This window comes from Tursiops truncatus, chromosome 1, assembly GCF_011762595.2.
Source record: "Tursiops truncatus isolate mTurTru1 chromosome 1, mTurTru1.mat.Y, whole genome shotgun sequence".
In the NCBI taxonomy this organism is placed as follows: Eukaryota; Metazoa; Chordata; class Mammalia; order Artiodactyla; family Delphinidae; genus Tursiops; species Tursiops truncatus.
In genome coordinates, this window is record NC_047034.1 from 102,725,597 (window position 1) to 102,751,905 (window position 26,309).

The following is a 26,309-nucleotide window of genomic DNA, read 5'->3' on the forward strand; positions in this document are numbered from 1 at the left end:
TGTAGAGCACAGGCTCAGTAGTTGTGGTTCATGGGCTTAGTTGCTCCATGGCATGTGGGATCTTCCCGGACCAGGGCTCGAACCCTTGTCTCCTGCATTGGCAGATGGATTCTTAACCACTCCGCCACCAGGGAAGCCCCTAGGAATGTAGGTAATATGTTAATGGTGAGTCAAGATTTTAAAATATTTAAACAGTCTATTCAGAATAAGAAACTAAATAAAAGATTATTTCATAGAAGTAAATCTATAGCCTTGCCTCTAAGTTTAAAACTTAAAGATATATCTTAGTGATGCTTTATGTAGCAAAATTGAGAAATTGACAGCGGATCAGGAATTACCAATAATATAATGAGACTCCCTGCATTCCTTATCCCAAGTATAGTCTTCTAGAAGTATAATAATCCAGTTCAGTTCTAAGTAGCTTGTAGAAAATTTGTAGTGTTGTATCTGGTTTGAATACCAAAACTCATAAGAAATGTTTACAGACTGTGTTATGGCAAGTATAGGAAGATGTGGAATCCCTGGATATTTTTAGACTGTACTAAAGAAGATTTTTATAAGAACATCACAGTTATGGTCATTTTAAAGTATTTGAGAGGTGAGGTGATCTTATGGAAAAGTGGTTAGTCTCTTTTGATATTGCTTCAGAGGGCAGAATGTGTTTAAGATCCAAAGATACAAAATCTTACCAATCGGAATTTTGACAAATGGAGTAGTTTCTTCACAAAGTAGTGAGCATACTACTGCTAGAAAGTTACCATCTATTGCTAATTGTCTTGATTACAGCCTTCCAATATAACAACATGAAGTCTTCAGAATTCTCTAAGGGTTTCAAGTCTATTCCAGCAGGAGGTATTGAATTAGCAGTATAATCAACCACCACCACCACCCTCTACTGCCAGTAGTGTCATTTTATATGCTATAAATAGCTTTGGATTTCATATACAGAACTGAATTCTAATCCTGTTTTGCTAACATTGTGACCTTGGATACTCAAGGATTGGGTTTCTTTTTTTCTGTAAAATGATTACATAAGGCTAGATCACCTCAAGTCTTTCTTTTTTTTTTTTTTTTTTTTTTTTTTTTTTTTTTGCGGTACACAGGCGTCTCACTGTTGCGGCCTCTCCCGTTGCGGAGCACAGGCTCCGGACACGCAGGCTCAGCGGCCATGGCTCACGGGCCCAGCCGCTCCGCGGCATGTGGGATCCTCCTGGACCAGGCACGAACCCGTGTCCCCTGCATTGGCAGGCGGACTCTCAACCACTGCGCCACCAGGAAAGCCCCTCTTTTTGATATTTTAAATGAACTTTATTAAGGTATAAATTACATGTAATAGAATTCATCAAATTAAAATGTATGGTTTGATATGTTTTGATATTAGTTGTATAACCATCACTATCACAATCAAAATGTAGAGTATTTCCATCACCCCCCATGATTTCTCTCATGTCCCTTTGCAGTTCACCTCTCTATCCCAGCAGCCTCTCTGCTTTCTGTCACTGTAGTTTTGCCTTTTCTAGAATTTCATATAAATGGAATTGTAAGGTATGAGGCTTTTGTGTCTGGCTTCATTCACTTAACATATTCACTCAATTTTTTTCTTCTTGGCAATTTTTTTTCTTTACTGTGGTAAAATAGACACAACATAAAATTTACCATTTAAGTTCACAGTTCAGTGACACTAAGTGTCACTTAAAAAAACATTTATAATATTTTGCAACAATAACCACTATATTTCTAGAACTTTGTCATCATCTCAAACAGAAGCTTTGTACCCATTTTAAAAAATAACTCTCCTTCCCCCCCTCCACCTTTTTGCCCCTGGTAACCTCCATTCTACTTTGTGTCTCTATGAATTTTCCTCTTCCAGGTAACTCATATAAGAATCATACAATATTTGTCCTTTTGTGTCTGACTTATTTCGCTTAGCGTAATGCTTTCAAGGCTCATCCTTGTTGTAGCATTGCATTAATATCAGAATTTCCTTAGTTTTTATTGTGGCTGAATAATATTCCATTGTATGTATATATTTTGTTTATCCACTCATCTGTTTATGGTCATTTGGGTTGTTTCTACCTTTTGGCTGTCATGAATAATACTGCTGTGATCATTAACATACACATATCTGTTTGAGTCCCTTCTTTTGAGTATATACCTGGAAGCAGAGTTGCTGGATCAAATGGTAATTTCATGTTTAACTTTTTGGAGACTCAGCAGACTATTTTCCACAGCTGCTGCACCATTTTACATTCCCACCAGTGTACAGCGTTCCAATTAATTTCTCCACATCCTCAACAACTCTTGTTCTTTTCTTTTCTTTTTTCTTTACTGTGATTTTATTAAAAACCATCCTAGTAGCTAGTAGTAGGTGTGAAGTGGTATAAAGAAATTTAAGTAAATGGAAAGATCTCATGTTCATGTATTGGAAGACTTCATATTGTTAAGATGTCAACACTACCTAATATGATGTATAGATTTAATTCTATCAACCCTGTCAGTCTTTTACAGAAATGGGAAAGCTGATCCTGAAATTCATATGGGATTACAGGGAGCCCTAAATAGTGTAAACAATCTTGAAAAAGAACAGAGTTGGAGGACTCACATTTCCCAATTTGAAAACTGACTACAAAGATAGAATAATCAAAACAGTGTGGTACTGGCAACAGGATAGACATATAGATCAATGAAATAGAAATTGAGAGTTCAGAAATAAACCCATACATGTATGGCCACCTGATTTTCAGCAAGGGTACCAAGACCATTTGATAAGGAAGAATATTCTCTTCAACAAATGGTTCTTGAAAAACAGGACATCACCATGTGAAAAAATGAGCTTTGACTCCTACCACACACCACATAAAAAAATTACTCAAAATGGATCAGTGATCTTTATGGTTTTAAAACACGTAAGGATAAATTTTCATGAGCTTAGATTTTTGGCAGTGGATTCTTAGATATGGATTCTTTGACACCAAAAGGATGAGCAACAGCAACAACAACAACCGAGAAACAGATAAATTGGACTTCAAAATCAAACCTTTTGGGCATCAAAGGACATTATCCAGAAAATGAAAGGGCAACCTGCAGAGTTGAAAATATTTGAAACTGACATATTTAAGTGTTTAGCATCCAGAATATATAAAGAACTCTTTCAACAAAAAGGCAAACAACTCAATTTAAAAATGAGCAGAGAATTGCAGTATTACTTAGCATAACCAAGACATGGAAACAGCCTGAGTGTCCACCAGTGGATGAATGGTTAAAGAAAATGATACACATGAATACACACACACATAGTGCACATGCTGGAATATTATTCAGCCAATAAAAAGAATGAAATCTTGCCATTTGCAACAACATGGGTGGACCTTGAGGGCATTATGCTGGGCAAAATGAAATAAGTCAGATAGAGAAGGCACATATCACATGACCCACTTACATGTGAACCTAAAAACAAACAACAAACCCCACCGAGCTCATAGATACAGAGAACGGATTGGTGGTTGCAAAAGATGGGAGGGTGAGTGAATTGTGGTTAAGGGGGTCAAGAGGTAGAAATTTCCAGTTATAGATAAGTCATGGGGATGTAATGTACAGCATGGTTACTATAGTTAACAATAGGCAACTGTATTTCCTGTTTGAAAGTTGCTAAAGAGTAGATACTGCAAGTTCTCATCTCGAGAAAAAAGATTGTAACTACCTATGATAATGGATATTAACTAGACATTGTGGTGATCATTTCACGATATATGCAAATACTGAATCATTGTTGTTTGTTTTGTTGTTTGTATACCTAAAAACTAATATAATGTTATATGTCAATTGTACTTCAATAAAACTTTTTTTTTAAGTAAGCAGAAGACTCGAATAGACCTTTCTCCAAAGAAATATACAAATATCAACAAACGTATGAAAAGATGCTCAACATCATTAGGCTTTAGGGAAATGCAGATCAAAACCACTATGAGGTTTCCACACTCACTAGGATATCTGTAATAAGTAAAAACGAAAAGGAATGTTGGCAAGGAGATGGAGAAATTGGAACCCTTGTATATTGCTGGTAGAAATATAAAATGGTCAGCTACTGTGGAAAACACTCTGGTGGTTCCTCAAATGTTTAAACATAGGATTATCATATGACCCACAATTCAATTCCTAGATATATGCCCAAAAGAATGGAAAACTGATGTTCAGACAAGTATGTGTACACATGTTTGTGGCAACATCATTCACAAAAGAGTGGACATAGCCCAAAAGTTCATCAGCAGAAGAATAGATAGGCAAATTGTGGTATATACATACAATGAAATATTCAGCCATAAGAAGGAATGAAGTACTGTTGCATGCTATGAATAATATGGATGAATGTCCAAAACATTGAGCTAGGTGAAAGAAGCCAGACACAAAAGATCACATATTGTATGATTCCATTTGTATGAAATATCCAGAATAGATAAATCCATAGAAACAGAACAGAGGTTGGTGGTTGCCAGAAGGTTGAATGGGAAAAGGGTGAGAAACTGCTTAAGAGGTTTTACTGTGGACTGATGGAAGTGTTTTAGAGCTAGATAAAAATTTGTGGTTGTACAACATTCAGAATATCCTAAATGCCACTGAATTGTTCATTTAAAAGTGTTATTTGAATTTTGCCTAATTGTCTAAAGAAGAAGGCTACAGAACTGAAGGGTATATGGCTCAAGGAAATGACGCATTTAGTTTGAGTAATTGTGGTAGAAGGTGGAAATAAGGGAGAACATATAACATCCCAGTGCTGAAACCCATTGGTTGAGGTCAGGGTAGGACCAGAAGCAAGTGAGCTAGCTTGTATGAAGAGGCTGAGAGGACTGGAAGAGCCCTCAGGGCTGGAGTTGGGCATGTCTTAATCAGCATTGTGGTTGCATTGATACTAAAAGGAGAATGCAATGTGGAGTAGCGCAGAGCAGGTCAAGGTTGGCAACTACAGAAGTGACTTACAGTAGGTTGTCAGATGAATACCCTATAGGAACTGTAGCCCAAGGCAAGGGAGTTTAAGACATAAAAGAGACAAGAATTTGGATTATCAGGAGTTGAGTGGGCTAATGAGAGAGCAGCTTGGGCAAGTGTTGAACATGGAGGCTATTATCCATAGCTGTGATTTACGTGATTTGGGAAGATGTGGTGTTAGGATAGGCCATCTCTTTAATGTGCCAGAGTAGAGCAGACATATTTTTATATTTTATTTATTTTTTTTATGTCCTTCTACTTAGGAATAAGGTTGTTCCCAGAATCTCAGTGAATCTGAGATGGTCTCACTTAAAAGGGCTGGAAGTGACAGAGGCCAAGTAGGCTATTATATGAATATTGGGAATGTGGATAGTATGATAGCTAATGAGGGTGACACTCCTACAGTGAAAAGGATCAAGGTGGTCTTCAATATACTAAATTACAACTAGAAAAAAATGTAAAAAGATAAATAAGAAATACCATGCAAACACTAAGCAAAAGAAAGCTGGAGTGACTGTATTAATATCAGATAAAGTAGACTTCAGACTTCTTGGAATAAAGAGGTACATTACATGTTGGTAATATGGTCAGTTCCATAAGAAGACATAACAATCTTAGGATTGTTATGTATTTAGGAATATATGTCTCCTAATATGTGTATGCTCCTAATGATAGGGGAGCATGAAGCTGAACTGATAGAACTGAAAAGTGACGTGGACAAATCCACAGGTACAGTTGGAGTCTTTAATACCCCAGTCTCAGTAATTGGTGAAACAAGTAGGTGGAAAATCATTATGGAATGGATATCAAAGACCAACCAGCTTGGCCTGGTTGGCATTTATGGAACACTTCACCTAATAACAGAATACATGTTATTTTTAAGGACACATGGAACATTTACAAAGATATTTCTGGAGATAAAGATATTCTGGACCATAAAATAAATTTTGACAAATTTAAAGTAACTGAAATCATAAGAAGTATCTTCTTTGACTCTAACAGCATTCAGTTAGAAATTAATAACAGATATCTGGGAAATCCCTAAAATATTTGGAAACTAAACAACACATTTTTACCCCTGTGTCAAAGAGAACATCTCAAGGGAAATTAGAATGTGTTTTGAATTAAATGAAAATGAAGACACAACATTATCAAAATTTGTGAGATCTGCCTAAAGCAGTGCTTAGAGGAAATACTATAGCATTGAATGCTTATATTAGGAAAGGAAATAAGTCTCAAACCAACAATCTAAGCTTCTACTTCAAGAAACTAGACATGTAAGAGGAAATTCAACCTAAAGCAAGAAGGAACAAGTAATAGAGTAGAAATTAATGAAATTGAAAACAGTATAAAACAAAAATAGAGAAAATCTGTGAAATCAAATGCTCGTTCTTATAAATCATCAATAAAGTTGATAAAACTCTGTCTAGACTGACTAAAGATAGAAAAACAAAAGCCAGTTTAGGGGTTGACATTGACTTTTTACAGATGTAACCAAGTTGTCTTGTCTCATATCCTGGATTTGTCTGATTCCTTTCTCATGGGGTCATATTTCCTGTAAACTAGATTCAGTTAAACATTTTTAACATTTAGATTATAGATGATGCTGTGCTTTAAATCAGGAATCACATAATGTAAGTTCCCACTATTAGTGATGATTCTGAGTTTGATCACCATGCTAAGTTTGGTTACCACACAGCCTTTCCCTTGTAAAGGTATGGTTTCTTCTTTGCCACGATTAAGTAATACGTTGGGAAATACTTCTGTACCAAATAAATATCTTGCCCTCTATTCACCTTTTACCTATGGTTTTAGCATTCTCTGATTGGGTTTCCAAAATTGAGATTTTCATATTTTCTCATTTTTTTCTGCAATGTTAGCTAATGTTCCTCTGTAAAAGAGACTTTTCTCTTTTTCCCCTTCAATCTCTCTCTCTTACTCACTATGAATACTTTTCTATCACTCCAGACTCATGGGCTTTTGTTTGTTTTGATGTTTCATATCATATTTAATGATTTTAATGCTATTGGTACGATATATATTAAACTTCTGAGCAGCAGTTTTTAAAAGGTAAATTTTATTTTTAATAAATTTTGAGTATTGATATGCTTTAAAAAGCATTTGTGCAGTACTCAATCATTGAGTAATTGTCTTTAACACATCATTGCATTTTATGCTGGCTCTTGATACTTCGAACCTGATATTGCTGGTTTTCAAAAACGATCGTGTTAATTATTTTTTTAAATTGAGGTATAGTTGATTTACAATATTAGTTTCGGGTGTACAACATATATATTCAGAGATTACACTCCTTTAAAGTTATTACAAAGTAATGGCTATATTTCCCTGTGCTATACAATATGTTGTGTTAATTTATTATTTAGTATTTACGCTAAATAAAATTTAATATTTACTTATATTTAGTAATTTTAAATTAAATAATAAATATTAAACTAAGCACAAAATAAACCAAGCATTGAGATTAAATTATCCCTTTAAGTATTTGTTATACATGTTGCATGCCAGTTTTTCTAGGAAACCCATAGAAGTAGAAATGATCCAATGATATTTCATACAGTTGCATGTCTGACTTTGTCCTTTTTGAGTGTGATGGGGCACAGATGTGTTTATATTGGATGATTTTTCCTGATGAGACCAACTGTCTGAGTCTTGCTTGATCTATTTATAAACTTTTTGCCCTATACATGACTGCTTATCATTCAGGTGTCCTGAATAAGTAATTGTTGTCCAGCAGTTTGTTGGCTAGGATCAGGGTATACAAGAAGGACTGTAACACTTAAAGCTGCTGAGCGCTGAAATGACTGCCTTTTGAGGTTGTTGGGACCTTTGTACCAGGAAGTACTTAACAGGAGGCTAGGCAAGATTTCTTTCGATCTTCCTTCCTCTTCCTATAATTCTAGAAGAAAATATGAAATAATTATGTGATACTTTTAAGAACCAAGGATTTGATATGAGGAATAAAAACTAATCTTACTTAGATTAAACACATGAATAAACATTAATAAACTAAAAACTATCCATTAGTGCAAGTTGTGAAATCGTCTAGATAATTTATTTTAGAAAGTGTGTTTGTTAAGCAGCATTTAGAATTGCCCCACACCTGATTTACCTAGTGGGTTTGTTTTTCTTTATGAATATGGAAATTAATGTTTAATATATCTTCCTGCATTATAAACACTTTTAAACTCTACTTTGGTGACATTTCAAGAAAAAGCCATTTAATTTGTAATTATTGGTAAGTTTATGTACATCTTCCTAAAACTCCAAACTAGACTGATGACAACACATTAAGCTTCGTAAACTCTCAGTATGCCTAGAAATCTGAACAGAAGCTTTCTTCCAAACTAATTTTGGCCTTAGTCTAAGATTAAATGTTTTATAATCATATGTAATCATCTCTTTTCAGCTTAAATAATAAGTGAACATTCATTTTAGTGGAAATAATTGTTTTCTTAACATTTTCTTCATCAAACTATCTTGGAGTTTGTGTATATAAATAATCAGAGATAATCTTCCACTTTTTAAAGGATGTGTGTAATTTTTCAGATGTTGGGAATAAGTAATTTTAAAATGATATACCAAGTAAAAAATAAACTTATTTATTTTTGGCTGCGTTGGGTCTTCGTTGCTGAGCACGGGCTTTCTGTAGTTGCAGAGAGCGGGAGCTACACTTCGTTGAGGTGTGTGGGCTTCTCAATGCGGTGGCTTCTCATTGCAGAGCACAGGCTCTAGGCATGCAGGCTTCAGTAGTTATGGCATGCAGGCTCAGTAGTAGTGGCTCCCAGGCTCAGTAGTTGTGGCGCACGGGCTTAGTTGCTCCGCGGCATCCGGAATCTTCCTGGACCAGGGCTGGAACCTGTGTCCCCTGCATTGGCAGGTGGATTCCTAACCACTGTGCCACCAGGAAAGCCCCCAATTTCTCAAAAAAGTTTAGTGTGGCAAATCTTTAAATAGTACATCCATATTGCTTGGATTTTTAAAAAAAGACTCATTGGAACATGTGGTAGAGGGGATTACAAACATCTTTTTTGGGATCATATGCTGGGTGGGAGAGCAACTTTTTATTTAAGTTTTTTTCTCCTTTAATATTGTCTTGCATAGAATCATTCTGGACTCTTTGATAGTACAGGCATTTTCTCAGATGCTTTGGATGTAACAATGGAAATGTACCATATCCCCACACTATTACAAATTTTGTTTCGTTTTGAAACAAATAGATTTTTTTTTTTTTTTTTTTTTTTTTTTTTTTTTGCGATACTCGGGCCTCTCACTGTTGTGGCCTCTCCCGTTAAGGAGCACAGGCTCCGGATGCGTAGGCTCAGCGGCCATGGCTCACGGACCCAGCCACTCTGCGACATGTGGGATCTTCCCGGACCGGGGCACAAACCTGTGTCTCCTGCATCGGCAGGCGGACTCCTCACCCACTGCACTACCAGGGAAGCCCCCAAATAGATTCTTATAGGTTATTTTTGCAGCATTGAATTTCCACTCCCATTGTTTAATATATGGTTTATGATAGAGGGGGGGGTTGTTGTTGGTTTTTAAACCAAGAGTTGACTAGCTAATTGATTCAGCAAATAAGGTTTCTCACTTACTATGAAAAGTACGGTTTAATTCTGGCAATATAGTGGTAAATCACACTATCCTTGGCATTGATTGTATAGTATTTATAGAGATAGATTTTGTGAAAATTATTTAATTAGAGTGGCAATTAGTACGACGAGAGAAGAATACAGCAATTCAGTCACATCTTCAGGCTCCACTTCTAATTCTAGTTCTCTTGCTGTTTTCACCACATCTGCAGTTACTTCTCACACTGACTTGAACCTCTCCACGTCATCCATGAGGGTTGGAATCACCTTCTTCCAAGCTTCTGTTAATATTGATATTTTGACCTTTTCCCATGAATCATGAATGTTCTTTTTGTTTTGTTTTGTTTTTTGGGTTTTTTTTGGCGGTATGCGGGCCTCTCACTGCTGTGGCTTCTCCCGTTGCGGAGCACAGGCTCCAGACGCGCAGGCTTAGCGGCCATGGCTCACGGGCCCAGCCGCTCCGCGGCATGTGGGATCTTCCCGAACCGGGGCACAAACCTGTGTCCCCTGCATCGGCAGGCGGACTCTCAACCACTGCACCACCAGGGAAGCCCTCATGAATGTTCTTAATGGCATCTAGAATGGTGAATCCTTTCCAGAAGGTTTTCAATTTACTTTTCCCAGATCCATCTAAGGAATTGCTATTTATGGCAGCTATTGCGTTACGAAATGTATTTCTTAAATTTTTTGAAGACTTGAAAGTTGGAATTATTCCTTGATCCATGGGCTGCAAAATGGATATTGTGTTAGCAGGCATGAAAACAGTATTAATCTCATTTTACATCTCTGTCAGAGCTTTTGGGTGACCAGGTACATTGTCAGTGAGCAGTAATATTTTGAAAGGAATCTTTTTCTGAGCATTAGGTCTCAACAGTGGGCGTAAAATAGTCAATAAACCATGTTGTAAACAAATGTGCTATCATCAAGTCTTTGTTACCATTTAGAGAGCATAAGCAGAGTAGTTTTAGCCTAATTCTTAATGGCCCTAAGATTTTCAGAATGGTAAGTGAGCATTGGCTTCAGCTTCAAGTTTCCAGCTTCATTAGCCCCTAACAAGAAAATCAGCCTGTTCTTTGAAGCTTTGAAGCCAGGCATTGACTTCTCTTCTAACTGTGAAAGTTTTAGATGGCATCTTCTTCCAATAGAAGGCTGTTTCATCTACATCAAAAATCTATTGTTTAATGTAGCTGCCTTCATTAATGACTTTAGCTAGGTCTTCTGGATAACTTGCTGCAGCTTCTACGTTAGAACTTACTGCTTCACCTTGCACATTTATGTTATGGAAAAGGCCTCTTTCCGTAAACCTCATGAACCAATCTGTTTTAGCTTCAAACTTTTCTTCTGCAGCTTCCTCACTTCTCTCAGCCTTCATAGAACTGAAGAAAGTTAGGGCCTTGGTCTGGATAAGGCTTTGGCTTAAGGGAGTGTTGTGACTGGTTTGATCTTTAATCCAGACCACTAAAACTTTTTCCATTATCAGCAATAAGGCTGTTTTGCTTTCTTATCATTTGTGTGTTCAGTGGAATAGCACTTTTAATTTTCTTTAAGAGGGACTTCCCTGGTGGTCCAAAATCCGCCTTCCAATGCAGGGGACGCAGATTCGATCCCTGGTTGGGGAACTAAGATCCCACATGCTGCAGGACAACTAAGCCCACACTCCAGAACTACTGAGTCCGCGCACCGCGCACCTCAAGTAGAGAGCCCACATGCGGCAAACTACAGAGCCCACGTGCTCTGAAGCCCGTGTACCACAACTAAAGAGAGAAAACCCACACGCCACAACTAGAGAGAAGCCCACGTGCTGCAATGAAGAGCCAGCGCACCGCAACAAAAAGATCCCGCGTGCTGCAACAGAGATCCCGCGTGCCGCAATGAAGGCCCAACGCAGCCAAAAATAAATAAATATTTTTTTAAAGTTAGGATCATTGTCCAAAAAAAAAAAACCATAAAAAAAATATTTCCTTTAAGAATTTTTCCTTGGGCGTCCCTGGTGGCGCAGTGGTTGAGAGTCCGCCTGCCAATGCAGGGGACACGGGTTCGTGCCCCGGTGCGGGAAGATCCCACATGCCGCGGAGCAGCTGGGCCCGTGAGCCATGGCCGCTGAGCCTGCGCGTCCGGAGCCTGTGCTCCGCAATGGGAGAGGCCACAATAGTGAGAGGCCCGCGTACTGCAAAAAAAAAAAAAATTTTTTTTTAAAGAAAAAAAACCACGAATTTTTCCTTTACATTCACAACTTGGCTGTTTGGTACAAGAGCCCTAGTTTTTGGCTTATCTTGGCTTTCGACATGCCTTCCTCACTAAATTTAATCATTTCTACCTTTCGATTCAAAGTGAGAGACATGCAACTCTTCTTTCTCTTGAACACTTGGAGGCCGTTGTGGTTTTATCAAATGGCCTGATTTCAGTAGTGTTGTATCTCAGGGAATAGGGAGGCCCAAGGAAAAGGATGGGGGGAATGGCCAGTCTGTGGAGCTGTCAGAACACAAACAACATTAGTAACACCGAAAGTCACTGGTCACAGATCATCCTAACAAATACAATAATAATGAAAAAGTTTGAAATATTGTGAGAATTACCAAAATGTGACACTGACTTGAAGTGAGCAAATTGTTGGAAAAATGACACTGATAAACTTGCTTGAAGTAGGGCTGCTACAAACCTTCAATTTGTGAAAATTGTATCTGCAAAGTGCAATAAAGCGAAGAGCAATAAAACGAGGTATGCCTCTATTAAATAATACCCACTGTAAGCACTATTAACAGATGGTAATATATAAGGCTATTGCAGTGGTTCAAAGAAAGGGATGAGAGCATAAATAAAAACAATGACTGTGAAGATGGAAAGCAGACAAATTCAAGAGATGTGCAAGTTACTAAGACTTTGTGATTGATTTGGTATGGGTTGAGTATAAGAGGGGAAGTTTTGGCTTGGTCAGTTGTTAGATGGTGGGATCCTTAGCATATAGTAGTAAATACACGAGGAGGAAAAGATGGGGAGTCCAGTTTTGACATGTTGAATGTGAGGTGAGTATGAGGCTAAAGAGATGAACAAAACCAGTAGGAAGTTGTCAGTATGAATCTGTAGCTTAGTAGAAAGATCAGAGCTGAGAATATGGACTTGAGAGTCATTGCTTTCTATGTATCTGTATATCTGTCAATATCTATCTATATATTTATTGTCCGTAGAGTTCCATTATTGTGTGTTCTTTTTTCCTCCCTCTTCCTGTCCCTCTTTCCCTCCTTTTTTTTTTTTTTTTTTTTTTTACTATTTACATATACACAGTATCTGATAGTGTCTTTATACAGACTGTATTAGTGGATGAAATCACATAGGAGGAATCTACAAAATAAGAAAGTTAACAGGAAGATTGAGAAAAAACACACAATATTGGAACCCTGGGGCCTACTGATTGATACACACAGACATATACACACACAGATACACGTAGACATACATACCTATAATTAAGTAGTTCAGCTGACAGAGGAGACAGAGAAGATAGGTAGAACCGTGAAACAGTAATACCTCAGAATCTGAGGGAGGAGAAATTTTTGAGTTGTCAGTTGTTTTAAATTCCATAGACTATCTGGTGAAGGTAAGAGCTGAATAAAAGGGCTTTCCATTGAGTTTTTATATTGTTATTGGGTATTAATATTGTTAGCGATTAGAGCAGTTTCATCAAGGGATGAAGACTAAAGCTAGTTTGCAGTGGGTTGAGGAACAAATGGGAAATATGAGAAGAGAAATAGCATGTACACTATAGAATGTATCCCATTAACAATAGAGGATGATTAGAAGTTTTGTAAATTTTATTGATAAAAATTTGTTCCCAATATTAGTACAGTTTTTTGTTTACTTGGTTGGATCAGTTGGATTATACCAGATCAATGGTTTCATTCTCATTTTGGCTATTTGGGTTTGATGTATTCCTGGGGCTCTCCTGATAGAGTCTTGGAAAATAAGTGTGAAGTAACATAGAGCTTTAGATTAAAAGCAAAAAATTCTAGTATTACTCATAAAGTAACTATGACTAATTAAACAAAAATCATAGCACCTGCATTTTGGATGTGGTCATTCCAAAATTGCCATTCTCCTATTTGGTAAGGTAAGTATTTGCTAAGCTGTTACACCTATTGCAGATGTACTTCTTGTATTGATATATTTTTTTAATAGTATCAGAAAATTACTAGGAGAAACAACATGTAGTACACTGAATTTAAAAATTCTCATTTGCCTAATAAGTGAATGGTGCATTTTAAAAAATATCTTTTTGGGTAAGTGGGGCAAGGGAGTACCATATGTTTTAATTAAGTATTTAATAGTTTTTAAATAGAGTTTTAATTTGATATCTGTTTTGTTCCTAATGTCTTGAATAGTAAAAGGAACCATTCTTTACTTGTGCTAGTTCAGTGGGAGATTATTCCCTATGACTCTATGTTGGAATTTTGAGTTGTCGCTATTTTTTTACTACGTGAGTTAAATGTGAAGTGATAGTTTATTTTAGGAAGTCTTTTATAATGGTGAATTCAATATCTTTTTGCTTTTTTGAACAGCTTTGTGTAGAAACTAGTTTAAAAAAAGGGATTTCTAAAGTAGCTGTATTGGTATAAAGTAGGAAAGGAAATGGAAAGGTTTCATGCTTCCATGGCTAATTTCTTTATGCAGCATCTTCTTTTTCTTTGCTTCCAGCAGTCATTTTCATGAGTATATTTAAATAGATCTACATTTCTAACAGCAAATACTAAAATTTTTATTCTTTTGGGATTTAGGATGGTTCACGTTATTGTGGATGCTTTGTTTTTATTTCTATTAGGTTAAAATAGAATTTTCAGTAAATACGTACTTGTCTTCTGTAGTCTGTAATGGTGCTGTCTAATAGTAGTATAATGTGAGCCAGATATGCATTTTAAAATGCCATGTTAAAAGGAGTAATTAATAATTAATGAAATTAATAAATAATAAAAATTTTATTTGATTAAATTAATATTTTGTTTAACTCGGCATTTGAAATATTATTTCAACATTAATCAGTGTACAAATTACTGAGATATTTTGCCTTTTTATTTCACACTAAACCTTCAAAATCCAGTTTGTATTTTACACTGAAAACTTTTCTTAATTTGGACTTACCACATTTCAAGTGCTCTGTAACCATATATGGCTGGTGGTTACACTGTTGTACAGTTCAGGTCTATAGAGCTGGAACAAATTCTTAGTATCTGGATGGATGGACAGATAAAAAAGATATTTATCTCCTATAAATTGGATTCAGTTAGTGTAATAACTGATTATGAACACCCAATAATATGATCATCTTTATGGATATCAAACCTGGAATTTTTTGTTCATTGGAAAGTTAATTGGAGGAGATAAGCTGAAAATATTAGGTGGATGGAACTTTTACAGTCTGGTTGCCCTCAATAGTTGTATTGTGTAATTGCACTTATTTTTATTATATATACATGTTCATACTTATGAAAAATTTCAGTGTATGTCTATAACTTGTAGCATAAATGCAGTTCCAACTACAATGAAGATTTTGTGCTACAGCTAGAGAAGGAATTGGTCCAAGCCCGACTGAGTGAAGCTGAGTCTCAGTGTGCACTAAAGGAAATGCAGGATAAAGTTCTGGATATAGAAAAGGTAAGAACAACATAAATGCTTTCATTCCCGAATTAGAATGGGACATGTGATAGACACTTGTTAAGTACTTACTGAGTAGTGAAATTGGACTTGGTGTTTTTGCACATTAAAAATCTTACATATTATAAGAGAGGAAAGGAAAAAAATACATGATTCCCATTTATTCTTTGTTGTTGCCATACTACTCAAAGTGCCATATTTAGGGTAAAAATGGAGATTAGAGCCCTTTTAGAGGAAAACAACCAGGATAATTTTGATATGAATAATGTTTAAATGTCAGAGAAGAGAAACTTAGGGGATAGAAATTAACCATTGTCAAGATGAATAGTACTTACAGCATTTAGACTATCACCCGAATGCAGCTGGTACAGTATCTCCCAGACTTCTCATTTCTGAAATTCTGGGGGAAGTGGGACAATTTGAACTGTAACAGTCTACAAGGTAGTAATATTGCCTCTTGGCCATTGGCCCAGTACTAACCCTTTTTGTTTTGTTTTTTAGTATATAAAATATGCTGAAAGTATTTGTCTTAAGCACATTTCAATTAATGTAATTAAACAGAAGGCAACAACTTCTAGAAGAATTAGATTTAGCTATGAAAAACTTGCCATATATTTGTTAATTTATGGAATACTTTTTGGGTCAATCCAGACCATAGTGTATTTTTTAATTTAAAGCCTGTGCTAAACACAAGTAAAAAGAACTAAAAACATAATCACATTGGTAGTTTTTTTTAAAAATGAAAATTACCATTTTTATCCCTATAGTATATAAATACATCATGTTGCTTTTATCCAAATAAAAGGTAAATTTCAAAAAAAAATCCACTGTGAAATTTACATTCTGACTAAGCACAAAAGTACACAAATATTAGGTCTAATCAGAAATTTCAGCTGACAAGTGAACATTTTTACTTTGAAATATGTAGATCTGAGATATAGGAGTGAATATTTTGATTGAAACACATTGCAAATATACCTTGTTTTCATGTAAAAATAATTTTTTTAAAGAGAAAAAAGAAATTAACCATCATCTTCAAATATTATAATACCTTCATCTGCAAGAGGTGTAGAAATAGACCAATACATAAACATTTCAGCGAAAATTTCATCTGAGTGTAACTGTTACAGCTTTCCAAGCTGCAAAAAAACCACCTCCGAATATATAGGAAGATCTTAGCTGGAGGTGTACTTACAGAAGCTAACTTACCTTTTTTCAAAGTTATTAAAGAACAGATTAGTAGTGGAAATAGAAATGATTTTAGGTTTCTTACAACCCTCCGACTTGAGAGTCTCCGTTCCAGATCACAAACTCTGAATCTCTGTTTTCTCATTTATAAAATCATAGATGATTTGGGCTCTGTGTTGCGTTTGTTTCTTTGGCCCTTGGGTAGTATCTAGCCATTGAGTCAAAAACTCATAAATAATGGACATGAAAGATACCCTCAAATTGTTCTTAACTGTTAGAATAGGGTATAAGTACAATCAGTAGTGGAATAATTTTGCTAGAAATCTACTTGCTATTTTTATATGATTTTTGGAAAACTTATTCTCCTGTTTGCTGAGAAAAAAGCCGGCAAGAATGCTGTAAAAATTGCCTAATTAAGAGTATTCTGGGCTCCATGATTTAGGTAAGAATCTGGATCTTTTAGTTTTGAATATTTGGTAGAAAGAAATGTCCTTGGGTCCAATTTAAAAATAAATTTTTAAGTAGCTTTGTTGGTATTCATGTTATAGAGTAGAAAGGAAATTGGAAGGTTTCATGCTTCCTATGGTTAATTTCTTCATGCAAGATACTTTTTTTAATGCATATACAGTAAATTTCTGGTTTTCAATTGAGAAAATATTTCAAGTCCATCATAAAAATGTGTAGTTGGCAAGAATAACTTTATTCCATCATCTCTGTGGGCTAAAATCTTCATGAAATATTTCAGATAGAAAATTTCATAGACTCAGGACTTGATATTTCGACAGTACTTCAGTTTACCTAAGGAGCTTTTACTAGAGCCTAATTTAGGATTCTTTGGTCATTCCCCAGAGCAGTTTAATATGGCAACCCTATATCCTATGGTGGGTCTTTCAGCATGGTAGGAGATTAAATCTTGTACCCTTGAAGCAAATATTTAGGTCACCTTGGTGCTTATTTCTTGAATATTGATATAAATAGTGACTAAGGTACAGATGTTTTACACTCCCTTTTCAAAATGATATGCTGAGAAAATATAACAAAACAGATTTTGGACTATTCTCTTCCATAAATCTTTAAAACATAAATGATGTTCATGCTTTGTAGTCCTAATCAGAGGTTAGTATGTTCACTGCCATATTGAAAAACGTTTTTAATCCTGTTGCTCCATAATTAGTATTTTATTAAACAAAACAGAGTTAGACTTTCTGTGTCCTCAACATTAAGTACAGTTACCCTTATACCTTCCGGGTGGGAATGTAAAACGTGCAACTGCTTTGGAAAAGTTTGACAATTTCTTAAAAGTTAAATGTAGAATTACCATCTGATCCAGCATCTCTGTTCTTTCATATATACTCAGGAGAGTTAAAAACATATATCCACACAAAAACTTTTACATAAATGTTCATAGCAGTGTTATTCATGTAACCCCAAAGTGGAAACAACCCACATTTCCATCAACTGATGAACGTGTAAATAAAATGTGGTATATCTGTACCATGGAATATTATTTGGCAATAAAAAAAATGAAACTTGAAAACGTGCTAAGTGAAAGAAGCTAGTCATAAAAGGCCATGTATTTTATGATTCCATTTATATGAAATATTCAGAATAGGCAAATTCATAGAGACATAGATTAGTGGTTGCCAGGGGCTGGGGGTAGGGGAAACGTAGAGTGACTGCTAATGGTGTAGAGTTTCTTTTGGGGGTGATTAAAATGTTCTGAAATTAGTTCGTGATGTTGATTGCACAACCCTGTGAATACTCTTAAAACCACTGACTAGGGACTTCCCTGGTGGTGCAGTGGTTAAGAATCCACCTGCCAATGCAGGGGACATGGGTTTGAGCCCTGGTCCGGGAGGATCCCACATGCTGCAGAGCAACTAAGCCCGTGCATCACAATTACTGAGCCTGCGCGCCGCAACTACTGAAACCTGCATGCCTAGAGCCCATGCTCCACAACAAGAGAAGCCACTGCAATGAGAAGCCTGTGCACCACAACGAAGAGTAGCCCCCACTTGCTGCAACTAGAGAAATCCCATGTGCAGCAATGAAGATCCAGCACAGCCAAAAATAAAATAATTAATTAAAAAAACAAAACAAAACCCACTGACTAGTGTTCATTAAAAGGGTAAGTTTTATGGTTTGTGAATTATATCTCAATAAAATTAAATACAATTACATATGGGAGAAAACAGCTCATTATTTTGTTGTATTTTATTGTTATATATGCTGTATTTTATTCTTAAAATTAAAAAAAAATCCCCAATTAAATTTTCTCTTGCTTTAGAGAAACAACTCGTTTCCTGATGAGAATAACATTGCAAGGCTTCAGGAGGAACTCATTGCTGTGAAACTGAGAGAGGCAGAAGCTATTACGGGTTTAAAAGAACTTAGACAACAAGTCAAAGATTTAGAGGAACACTGGCAGGTATATCAAAATATTTTGTGTGCTTTAAAAAAGAAAGGTAAAACCTGAATATCCATTTTGTGTGAATTTGAAGTAGTTAATGACCAACACTAGGATCTGAGTTTAAAGTGAGAAAGACCCTGTTTAATATACAAAACTGAGAGCATTTGTAAATTGAAAGTACCTTTAGGCTTTTTCTCCCTTTCTGATTCTTATAAGTAAATAAAAGATAAAATAGAGATCAAGTCATTTTTATTGTGTTGTTATACCATTGTGATTTGTGTAACTTTTTCTAAAGAACTAAAAGAAAATACTTCTTTATATAGTACTTATTTCTTCTCCTGTTGATATTAAATTCATTGGTCAGTATGAAACATCAGAAGGGTGACATCAATATAAATTTGTTTATGAATTTGTAACTTCTTTAGAAAATGGTTTTCCCACAAAATAAAACATTCAGTTAGTTATATGCCCACAAATTGATTCACCCACAAATTTATTCACATATGAGGGAAACTATTGATAAGTAGCAAAAAAACAAAACAAAACAGAATCTATAAGAGAAGGGAGAGAGGGAAGAAAAAATAAACTACACATCATTTCAGAATAGTGATCTTGGTATGAATTTGGGATGGGGGATGCATCTAGCAAAGACTGAAGTCAGTCCTTTAAGTTGCCATGGCTTTTTTTTTTTTTTTAAGAAGTATCAGGTGGCATTAGAAATTAGAAACAAATGAAACAAAACTGTCCTTCACCACAGATATTTTGAGAACACCGCTCTCAACTTCTAATATTGTTTCCTTAATTCGTGAAAGGCCCAATTTTCCCCTTTTCTTGGGATTTCATTACAAAATAATGTAAAAATCTCTCAGAAAACAATTAGGGTGAAAAATGTATTCTTTACAATAATTAATCCACAGTATAAAAAAAATTGAACTATATCTGAGTTTATATCGCACGTCTGCCACTTACTGGCTGTGTGACCTTTCTGAAGTTACTCACAATTTCCATTTTCTCACCTCTATATTTAAAATAATAGTGTTTAACTTTTAAGATTTTTCTGGGGATTAAATAAAATGATTCATATAAAGTGCCTTATACAGTACTGGGCCTGAAATAAGTGCTTCGTTAAGTTGGCTCTTACTGTAATACTGGGAATATTTGTTGCGATATAATTTTTTTGTATCTCAGCGCCACTTAGCTCGTACTACTGGGAGATGGAAAGACCCACCTAAGAAAAATGCTGTGAATGAGTTACAAGATGAACTGATGACCATTCGACTTAGAGAAGCTGAAACACAGGCAGAAATAAGAGAAATAAAACAAAGGATGATGGAAATGGAAACACAGGTATAATGGGAAAGCCTAATAGCTTTAAAAAATACTGTTAGCCCATTAAAAGTTTATGCACAAATTGTATCATCCTTAGAACAGAGCCAAAAGGTGGACATATGAAACTGTCTAGACTGCAGTTTTCTAGCCCAGATAAAAAGGGCTAAAAGTGTATTCCTTGACAGCAGAGATTTAATATCTTCTTTGACTCTTTCAACAAAGTTTAAACAAGTCATAAAACTCTATATGACTTTGTTTCATTGTTGTACAACCTGAAAGGGAATACTCATGTTGAGCAAAATTTCTTAACCTCAACAATATTAACAGTCAGGACCAGTTAATTCTTTATTGTGAGACTGGCCTGTGCATTGTAGTATGTTTAGCAGCATCCCTGGCCTCTCTACCTACTACCATATCCCTCTACCCTCTACTCAGCACCACGCCCCTGCCACATTGTGATGGCCGAAAGCATCTCCACACATTGCCAAATGTCCCCTGGGGGGCAAAATTGCCCCTGGTTGAAAACCACTGATGTAGAATATAATGTGAATGATGCTTCCTAAAGTTGTGTAATGTGGTGACTCTGAGCAGTCAATTCCGAAATTACACTTCTTTCTTCTCAAGTCCCATTTTCTCTAATAAATCTTATCTCAAATATGCTTGACTTAAGATCTGCAAAGTCCTTTTTATGTAACCCATTTACGTTATAAAAGTACCTTTGGTACATTTGGTTTTTATGTGGTACATCTGTGTGGACTATATATTCTTTATTCTCTGTAATGTTATTCAGTTTTCAAAATACTTATTCAGTCAGTAGGGGGCATAGTTAACTCATATATCATTCTGTATACTTACTGCAAAATGATTATCCCAAACAGACTCATATATAGAGAGAACAAACTGATGTTCATCAGAGGGGTGAAGGATTGGGGTTGGTAGAAATAGGTAAAGGGGATTAAAAGGTACAAACTTCCAATTATAAAATAGTTGTCATGGGGATATAGTATACAGCATAGGGAATATTGTCAATAATATTGCAATAACTTTGGACAGTGATGTTATCAGACTTACTGTGGTGATCAATTTGCAATATATATAAATGCCATACAATATGGCATTTATATGTCACTACGTTGTATACCTGTAACTAATATGTCAAGTATGCCTTAATAAAAAAATTAAAAATACATAGAAGATATTTAAAAAAATGATTATCCCAACTTGAACATGGTAATGTGGATATGTAAATCCTTTAGATTAAATGTATCTTGTTCTACATTGTTCAAAGTTATTTTCTTGTATTGTTCATTGTAATTAAAAATAACAGTAAGACTATGAAAAGTAGAAATCCAGCTTTGTGATGGTAAGTTTTATTTTTATAATCAGATTTTATCCCAGTATAGATATTAAAGATGCAAACACAACTTTTAAGCCAGTGTTCAGGATTTATTTCAGAGTGACTGTAGGTGAATGGATCAAACTCAGCAAATGTGGTTTTGGGAACTTGTGACTACAAAGCAGTATGCAGCCATCAAAGATCTTACACTTAAAAAAAAAAAAAAGATCTTACACTTGAGAAATCAGGCAAGCACAAACTGTATTTAATATAATTCACTATGTGAGATAATCAAGGTTAACTAAATTTACTGTGGTAATCATTTCGCAATATATGTAAGTCAAGTTATTATGCTGTACACCTTAGACTTATACATGCTATATGTTAATTATATCTCAGTAAAACTGGAAGCAATATATAATTCAGAAATTTGTAAGTAGAGAGTTAGATAGAAATTGCTATGGAGAATAGGACAGGACAGTTAATTGCAACTTGGTGATTTGGAGAAAGGCTTCCTAAGGAATTTGTATTTTGCACTGTGCCTGACTAATGATCGTGGCTCCTAAATGTCAGTGCATGTACTGGTGATGATCCATGAAGTTTTCTCATTGCAAAGTGAGGAAAATAAAAACAGATAGTGTCGTGTGATGTTAATGCTGTATTAGTCATCTAAAGAATATTACATCAAACACCTATGTATCCAGCATCCAGATTAAGAGATAGGTCCTTGTTGATACATGTAGCTCCAGTTCTTTCATTTTAATGACTTAGAAAAGTCCACCTGATAAGTATACCTTGGTTTGTGGAACCACTTTCCTTTTCGTACCGATTTTTGCTATTACAAACAGGGCTGCTATGAGCATTCTTGCATGTTTTCTTGTGTATATCTCTAAGAGTTTCTTTAGTACAGGGGTTCTTATCTTTTTTGTGTGCCACGAACCCCTTTGGCAGTCTGAAACCTATGGACCCCATCTCAAAATGTTTTTTAATGCATAAACTACATAGGATTTCAAAGAAAACCAGTTATATTGAGGTACAGTTATCAAAATGCTGAAGAACAAGTTTGTAATATGGAATGCAGACAGAGACATACACAACATATTCCCATTGCAGGAATCAGGTTTTCCATAATTTAGATTTTTTTGTACCTAAATTAAATTGTGCTGTAATTTTCCTTTTGGGGGAGCCTTTTATCTGGTTTTGGCACCAAGGTAAGCTGGGGGAATGAGTTGGGTTGTATTTAACGTTTTCTGTTCTCAGAAGTTTTATGTAAGATTGAAATTACCCATTACTTGAATATTTGCTGGAATTCATTCCTCTTTTTTTTGGGCCAGGCGGTATGTGGGATCTTAGTTTCTCGACCAGGGATTGAACCCGTGCCCCCTGCAGTGGAAGCACGAGATCACTGGACCACCAGGGAAGTCCCTGGAATTCATTCCTTTAAACAGTCTTGTTTTTTGTTTTGTTTTGTGGGTGTAATAATTATTGATCCTAGTTGTTGAAGGGTTATAGATCTTTTCAGGTTTTCTGTTTCTTCTTGAGTCTGGTGCTGTAAGATGTGCTAAACTTCTTCAAGACTTTTTAAGAAAAGAAAGAAGGCACAAATAAACACTATTAGGAATGAGAAAAAGGGACATAAATATAGATCCAGTGAAAATATTTTTTAAAAACATACTCTGAACAAGTTTAAGTGATACATTTGAAATTTGAGTATTTAGATGAAATGGGCAGTTTCCTAGGGAAATATAATTTGACTTGATGTGATTTTTGCTTTGGTTTTTTCTTGAGCTTCTGGGACCTGTGAATTTGTGACTGCCATGAAATTTGGAAATTTCTGGGTCATTATTTCGTCACATATTTCTTCTCCCACACTCTCTTCTTCAGGGATTCCATTTACACTTATGTTAGGCTGTTTGATGTTGTCCAGCAACTCTTGGATGCTCTACTCTTTTCCCTCCCATTATTTTTTCTCTTTGTATTTCAGTTTCTATTGACTGACATATTTCTCTTGATTTATCACTAAGTTCACTGATTCTTTCCTCCAATTTGTGAGTTGTCTGATGAGCTGTTTAAGGTATTCTTTACACCTGTTAACTGTGTTTTTTACTTCTAGTATTTCTGTTTAATTCTTATAGTTTTCATTTCTTTGCTGATATTACCTATCCGATGTTGCATATTTTTCACCTTTCCCATAGAGCCCTTATTTTAAATTCCCTGTCAGATAATTTCAATATCTGTGTCATATATGAGGCTGGTTCTGTTGATTGCTTTGTCTCTTGGAAGTGTTTTGTTTTTTACCTTTTCCTATGCTGTGTAATTTTTTGTTGAAAACTAGATGTGTATCTTGTGTAGAGCAGTAGACTAAGGTAAATAGTTTCTTGCCTGGAAATGGGTACATCTTTCCTTCTACTAGGTCTTTAATGTGGGGGATTTGAGTTAATATAGTCAGGGGTTGGGCTGGTTTGAGGTTTGTTGTTTCTGTGGTTACCCTCATTGCACCACGGGCTTCAAATTCCTCTAGCAATATCTTATTTTTAGATCAGGGGTTGGTTTGCCAAAGGGTTTTCTTAATATCTTTAGGTCTTCCCTTCGTACAGTACTTCAGGGGGTCAGTCCCCAGCAGTATTCCACTGTTACTTGTTACAGGAAATTGGAAGGTCAGAGAACACTTCTGCCCTATTGTTCTGATAAAGCCTCAGTCTTAGGCTGCATCATGTCCCTGGATCTGGGGTGTTTGGTCTCATTAGTGCTCCTGTCCTACCCACAAGCTATAGTCCTGCCCCTTCCCCAGATGCACTGATATTCCCCGTGCCCCAGAGACAACAATATTTGTTGTCCTGCTCCAAGCAGATTAAACCTTTTGTTCTGTAGAGGAGATAAGCAAGAATTAGTGCCCCTGACATATCAGCTGTTTCCCCCCTCCCTGCGGCCTGTACCATGGAGATCTCTTTCTCAGGACTCCCACCAATCTTTTTCGTGTGTACCTATTGGGGTCCATGAGGGAAAAGTGTATAAGAGTTTATGCACTCTGTTCTCCCCACGGGCTCCACGCTCTCTAGCCAGCCCACACTTGAGCTCCACCAATTCAATGTTTATTCTAGCTGAATTATTCTTAACAGCTTCTAGCAGCATCTGCCCTGTCTCTTAGATTTTGAGCTAGTTGGTTGTCCTGTGACCTCACCTCTCTGGGTTCAACATTAGTCATGAACTTAGAGTTTGGCTGGCTTTTTTTTTTTTTAATTGAAAAGGTGGAAGCAATGTTCTTTCTGATTCTCTATATCCCCAATCAGAAATCAAGTCTTTTTTTTTTTTAATTTTATTTATTTATTTATGGCTGTGTTGGGTCTTCATTTCTGTGCGAGGGCTCTCTCTAGTTGCGGCTAGCGGGAGCCACTCTTCATCGCGGTGGGCGGGCCTCTCACTGTCGCGGCCTCTCTTGTTGTGGAGCACAAGCTCCAGACGCGCAGGCTCAGTACTTGTGGCTCACGGGCCTAGTTGCTCCGCGGCATGTGGGATCTTCCCAGACCAGGGCTCGAACCCATGTCCCCTGCATTGACAGGCAGATTCTCAACCACTACGCCACCAGGGAAGCCCAAAAAGTCTTTATTATGATGTATTTGAAATTATTTTATTTTGTATTCTGTTTCTTCTTTCTTTCTGTGTGTTTTCTTCCTTTCTTGCTTTTTATTGGATTTAGTGTTTTCTTTCTCCTTCTATTAGTTTGACTTTTATAATTCCTTTTCTTTTCTATTAGTGTTTATTACCTAAAGGAAAGAAAAAAGGAAGAAAATGCTTGCCTGACTGAACAAAGTCTAAAGTTAGTAATCATCTCTGTCATTCTTCCAAACTATATAAGGGCCTTAGAATAACTCCATGTGTTCTTCTTACATCTTACGATTATTGTACATTTTTTATATCTCCAAATTCCTAGGCATTATTATTGTTTTATGGAGTCAGTACTCCTGTGGATTTGTCTACCTGCATGCCAATTTTTTGCTCTCTTCTTACTTTTATCAAACAGTTTCTTTCCAGTTTTGATCATGAGTTGTAAACTCTCTCACTTTCTTAAAATAAGTGTACTTTTCTCTCACTCTTGTATGTTGTTAGCTGAGTATACTTTTATAGGATGAATTTTTTTTAAGCACTACCAATTTTTCCTGTTGAGATGTCTGCTGGATATTTCACTTTCCGCCTTCACAGATACTCAGTTTTCCCCTTGATTTGCCTCTTCATTTCTTTAGCATTTTTTAAGTTTTGTTATAATGTATTTTGATGAGGCTTTATTTATGTTGATATTTATCCTGTTTGGGACTAGTTGTGCTTCCTGAGCTGTAGATTCATATGTAGTTGTTGTTGTTGTTGTAAAAGATTCCCAACTATTACCATCTTCTTAGGCCATCGTGTCTCACTTTTTTTTCTGCAACGCCTGTTAGGTATATTTTATCCTGAAACACCTAATAGGTGTATTTTATACCCCCTTATTCTCTTTTCTGTGTCTCAACATAATTGCATTTTTAACAGCAGTGTCTGTTAATTTTAAAAATTATATTTGGTTATTTTTCAAATTTGCTGAATGCTTTTCTGACAGCGACCTGTTCTTTGTTTATGTTTTTGCTTCCTCTTTTTATGTCTATGACTAATAATTTTAAACATAAACTATTTTGTATAAAGCCCTTATGTGATTATTTTACTATCTAGAGTTCTTAAAAATCTATTCTTGCTATTTATTTATTTTTTTGTCTACCATTTCTCACTCATAGTCAATTCTTGGATTTTGTTTATGTGTGAGTGTTTTGTTTTGTAATTT

The 26,309-nt window shown here is 35.8% G+C and overlaps 1 protein-coding gene across 10 annotated transcripts in view; it reads left to right on the forward strand.

Annotated features, from left to right (window-relative positions):
• Positions 1-26,309, forward strand: part of EVI5 (ecotropic viral integration site 5) — a 206,483-nt gene that overhangs the window by 111,564 nt on the left and 68,610 nt on the right. For 7 of the 10 annotated variants that reach the window (XM_019919870.3, XM_073811065.1, XM_073811086.1 and 4 more), the window contains 3 exons: positions 15,105-15,239; positions 18,715-18,855; positions 20,026-20,184. In XM_019919870.3, coding sequence (XP_019775429.1) covers positions 15,105-15,239; positions 18,715-18,855; positions 20,026-20,184 — 435 coding nt within the window. The remainder of the gene's footprint in view (positions 1-15,104; positions 15,240-18,714; positions 18,856-20,025; positions 20,185-26,309) is intronic. The other 3 variants (XM_073811064.1, XM_073811083.1, XM_073811072.1) reach the window with 2 other exon arrangements.